This window comes from Hypomesus nipponensis, chromosome 25 (assembly GCF_054491055.1).
Source record: "Hypomesus nipponensis isolate SF chromosome 25, ASM5449105v1, whole genome shotgun sequence".
Classification (NCBI taxonomy): domain Eukaryota; kingdom Metazoa; phylum Chordata; class Actinopteri; order Osmeriformes; family Osmeridae; genus Hypomesus; species Hypomesus nipponensis.
Window position 1 is genome coordinate 3,990,001 of NC_140385.1, and position 5,000 is coordinate 3,995,000.

General features: G+C 40.9%; 1 protein-coding gene across 1 annotated transcript in view; it reads right to left on the reverse strand.

The window, feature by feature from the left end:
* The window catches only part of LOC146221857 (uncharacterized), a 12,149-nt gene that overhangs the window by 3,312 nt on the left and 3,837 nt on the right, over positions 1-5,000 (reverse strand). Inside the window, exons 8-10 of the mRNA XM_084692086.1 lie at positions 1,160-1,166; positions 812-1,046; positions 1-416 (exon numbers count right to left, since the gene is read on the reverse strand). The exon at positions 1-416 is cut by the window's left edge and continues 249 nt beyond it. Of these exons, the coding sequence (XP_084548212.1) occupies positions 1-416; positions 812-1,046; positions 1,160-1,166 (658 nt within the window). The remainder of the gene's footprint in view (positions 417-811; positions 1,047-1,159; positions 1,167-5,000) is intronic.

A 5,000-nucleotide genomic window follows, 5' to 3' on the forward strand; every position in this document is an offset into this window, starting at 1 on the left:
GGGGACACCTGGGGCTGCAGTGGGTCCTGCTGTTGCGGGGACACCTGGGGCTGCAGTGGGTCCTGCTGTTGCGGGGACACCTGGGGCTGCAGTGGGTCCTGCTGTTGCGGGGACACCTGGGGCTGCAGTGGGTCCTGCTGTTGCGGGGACACCTGGGGCTGCAGTGGGTCCTGCTGTTGCGGGGACACCTGGGGCTGTAGTGGGTCCTGCAGGGGCACCTGGGGCTGTAGTGGGTCCTGCTGTTGCGGGGACACCTGGGGCTGTAGTGGGTCCTGCAGGGGCACCTGGGGCTGCAGTGGGTCCTGCGGTTGGAGCAGATGAGGCATTCATAGCGTCCGTGGTGTTCTGTGCCTTTACCCCCAGCAAAAGACAGGCCACTGCCACCATCGCCACAACCACTAGTCTGCTGTCCATTTCTATAAGGAGGGAAAAGTTTTTTAATTTAATTCAAGTACTTATACCTTTTATTTTTACCATGCGAGTCAACAAAGCAGATGTTTGAGATAAAAGGTCTCTTGTAGGGAGACAAGGATTAGGAATTCAAAGGAAGCAAATATGTAAAATAAAACTAATGGGGGACAGAAAAAAATGTATCTGTTTTATATATAAGTTGTTATATAAGTTTTATATAAGTTAAGCACCAAATAAGAATCATTATTTGTGTAAAATGTTGAAGTACATTTAAGTGTAAACTCGAAAAACTTGACACTTACAACACTTTCAACATTTTCTCTTTAGAAGTTCTATAGCAATATAAAAATTTAGCCTTTAGGCTAAATGCTACATTGTACATGGACCACATGATATTTACCTTTTTGTTGTGGGTTTTGCAGTGAATAGCCTCCTGTTGACGAAAGCTCAAGTGATAAAGGGAGACGTTGCTCTTGGTAGAGATGATGCAGGTGCGCGTGACAGAGATGCTCTCGGCGGGTGCTTTGGCTTGGTTGTGGGATCTCAACCCGGTATTTAACACTTAAGAAGGGTGCGAAAAAGAGGGAGGAGAAATGGTCGGAATGTGATGGAGAATGGTGACGAGCGTTTTTTTTCTATTATGGTACAAAGACAGTTCGACATCTTGTGTTTCGAGGAGGGTTTGACTGGAAAAATTGTGCCCCTCCTATTATCCCATGACAATGCCTTGCTGAGTCACCGAGCCTACCGTTTCTCTGAAGACAGGTTATGGGCTCAAAATGGGGCCAAAAGTAATGCAAATGCGTATAGGACAATCCACAAATGTATAACGTGTTTCACAAATGTCAAACGTGTTTCGCAAATGTAAAACGTGTTTGCAAATGTAAAACATGTACCGCAAATGTAAATTGCTTTCCATAAATGTAAATCAAGATCCACAAATTAGATTAACTGTCCACAAACAATACATTTTTGATTTGCCTTTGAATGTTTTCTAACTACATATTTGCAAGACATTTTCAAGGGGATTGCGTAAAATTGGTACTCTGACGCCGTTGGGCTGTGAGTATGGGGCGTGTTTCAACCGAACTCGTAAAACAAAGGCCTCTTCGCTCAATTGGATAGACCTACAACCAATCAGAGCAACGTAATATGTTATTTGTTGAAAACAAATTCAACCTAAGCGCTCTTTGATGACGTGGTTGATTAATCCTAAACACATTTAAGATGTGGTATCACCATTAAGTGTGAAGTTTCCCTGTAACTGGTCCAGATGAATGATTCATCTGCTGATGTCTCTTGTATCGTAGTACAGTTAGGCCTACGCTGTTTCGTTAGGCCTATTCAAAAAACGTCAAACGACGAAAACCCGAGCGCATACATGCAATTGATTGAAATCCGTGCGCTGCAATGTTACACGGACGTTAAGTCTTTCTGGGGTCTCTAGTAGACGGGGAGGTGTGGTTTATGGAATCAGACCAACACAGCTACCAACACTCGTCTGTCTCAGCTTTAGCCGTTGCAGAGGCCCCACAAGGTAATTCACTATATGATCAGACAGACACGTACCGCATTGGCAATCTAATTAAGTCACCATGTGACGGTTCCATTATTGCGGTTATAAAAAGTATCCATATAAAAATTACTTGTTAAAGGCTATGATTCGTTAGTCTTTTCTAAACTGCAAAGCATCAGTTTAGTAGAAACAGTTTGCATGTAATAACATTGGGATCAATGTGTCTGTTCAAAAAATCAGGCGTGTGAGACAGGGTCGACTCCAAACTGGCCCTGTTTGCCTTGCCCTATCAACACTAGACACCAACACCCTATCAACACTAGAAACTGGTAGTTATAATCAACAGAAGTTAGTTCCACCTGCATGCAAAGTTTACACACCACAATCACACACCTATAATGCATACGATACGATTATTCTGCATGACTACAAAAATGAATGTAGTAAATTTAAATCTAGAAATGTTTATTATTTTATTGCGGTCTATATTCTAGTAAACCTAGTGACTTTACTGTAGTAAAACACAACTAGCTAAAGGAATGAGAGCATGGGATAATATCAGAGACACTTTAGCCTGTATCTGATATACTATATTCAACACAATTCGCACCTTTAATTTGCTGAACCCAATGCTAGTTTCCTCAAAGATCACAATGACTCTTACTTAGAGACTTGTTGCTTTTGTTAGTTAGTGGTAACTGATTTAAACTGTTGCATTCGCTGCGAAATTTTAAATTTGAGTTAATCTCATTTTATTTTTACTGTTGCTTGCTTTTCTACAGGTACACTTGCACTTCATGTTGTTTAATTGTAACTTGCTTAACTACATAAGCGCAGCTAGTTCAGGCAGGGCAATTGGGCAGCGCGTGTCATTCATTTATCGGGGACGTAAGGCGTCTTACTCCACCTTCCTTTACTCCGCCCACTACCACACCCATGTTAACAGCGCAGATCCACTGGGCCACGTCCGATAAGGCGTCTTTAAAAGACTCTGGGATAGGCACACACACACACACACTCAGCCATTTGTTGTATGATCAGTGCTGCTGCCGCCCTCCACCGTCCCCTTCTCCCCCATGCTGTCTGTATGTACTGTCAGCCAGGGGGATTATATCTCTATTGCTCCCTGCCTCATATGTCATGTATGTATGTGTTGCATCGAGCAGGCAGGGAGTGTTTCCCTTAGATCATCCACTCTGCCAAAGTATATCTACATGTTCGTGTCATGTAACAATAAATGCTCAAATCTAATACATGATTGTGTTGACTGAAATGCTCTTATGGTTCTTCCCTTTGGCACTTGTTTTTTGGTTGTTCACAATGTGTACTTTATGTTTTGGCTACCCGCAATGCTTTAGGGCTATCTTGTTATTATTATCAGTGACCTGACCTATGCACTTTGTAAAGCTCTCTCTTGGAAGTCGCTTTGGATAAAAGCGTCTGCTAAATGAATACATGTAAATGATAAAAACATTGCAAGTGATTATTATTGAGACCTTGTGATTGCATTGCATTATGTGAGCATGGCTGCCAACTTTTCAAAAAATCTTGGAGTGAGATTTGGTGGGGCCAACCAAAATGTTCCTGCAAAGCACCCCCCCACACTTGCGGCAAGCTTTCACGAGCTTCAAAACCCCCCCCACACACACACACACACACACACAATCATTGTATATGTAAGCATACTTGGTAATAAGGCTGATTCTGATTCTTCCGACTTTGACTTGCGGGCTTCTGATGACGGTCCCAGTTCTATGACGCAGTGTCTGCCTTAAAAAAAAAACACAAAAAAAAACAGCTATTGGCCCCTTTGAGATGGATGTGACTCCCAGCCCCAATATAAGTTTTAATACTGATACTGAACATTGTTATGAACCACAATCAGGGCTGGCCCGACCCAATAAACAAACTGTTTAGGGCCCTGCGATTGGTTCGGGGCCCCCCAAAAATGTATTTTTGGCTCTTTATCATGATAATGACACTACTACTAATGATTGTCACTAGTCTGGTATTTTCCCCTTGACCTCTCACTGGGACACCTTGGACAACTTTAAATAGAAAGTTACATGCATTGTATCTCAATATTCTCACATTTTTACTAGTTTTTGGTAAAAAAAAAAAAAAAAAATCCCAATCAAAGGGCCCCCTACACTATGTTTGTAAATGTTGTCACTAACCAATCAAAGTTAAGATCATTTTTGAAAAAAGTAAAATAAACTTTAAAAAAAAAACTGCCCTGAAAAAAAAGAGCAGTCATATCCAGACACTGGGCTATGGCAACAACTGGAGAAAATGTTACCTGTGTATACCGTTTCTGTTACATTTCTACAGTTTTTGAAAATCCTTCTTGTAAAATCTGTACTCTGGGGTCTTCTTTGCTGTTCCTCTTTCTTCACTCTTCCTCTTAGCTTCCTCTACGCATCATATCCTGTGTTCTTAAACTTCTTGACTTTTTCAACAACAAGTTTTATCCTTTTCTCCCACCCCAAAAATGAATTCATTTACAAAGATAGTGCAGGACTATAAATTGTGTTTATTGAAGAACATTTCCATAATAAAGAACATTTCAAAAATTGCATGTAACTGTTATTTGTCATGCAATGACATGACCATCACCATCCAGTGGTGTATGGGTACTCTTATTGCTCTCATAAAGACACATTTTAGCCAACAAATAAAACAGGGAAGTATAAACTGTACATAAACATGATTATATTTGTCAACTGTAGACTATGTCTTCAGACTCACCCATACACTAAAATAAGATATATTTGAGTGTTCTATTTCAATTAAATCTACACACACACAGACACACACGCACACACTTTAACACACACTCATTTGCTCTCTTCAAGCTTCTTTTGGAAGTATACTTCAACTCCGGGATTACCTGACTTTGTCTCTCTCACACACACAAACAGCTACCTGAATATGAACCCCGTTGTTCATTGAGAGTCTTTGTCAGAGCTTCAACAAATGGGAGAACAAATTAAATAGTACACAGGGAAATAAAATAAGTAGTTTTTCAACTACTTGTATCAATAGTTAGAATGAAACATTCAAATCACAAAAA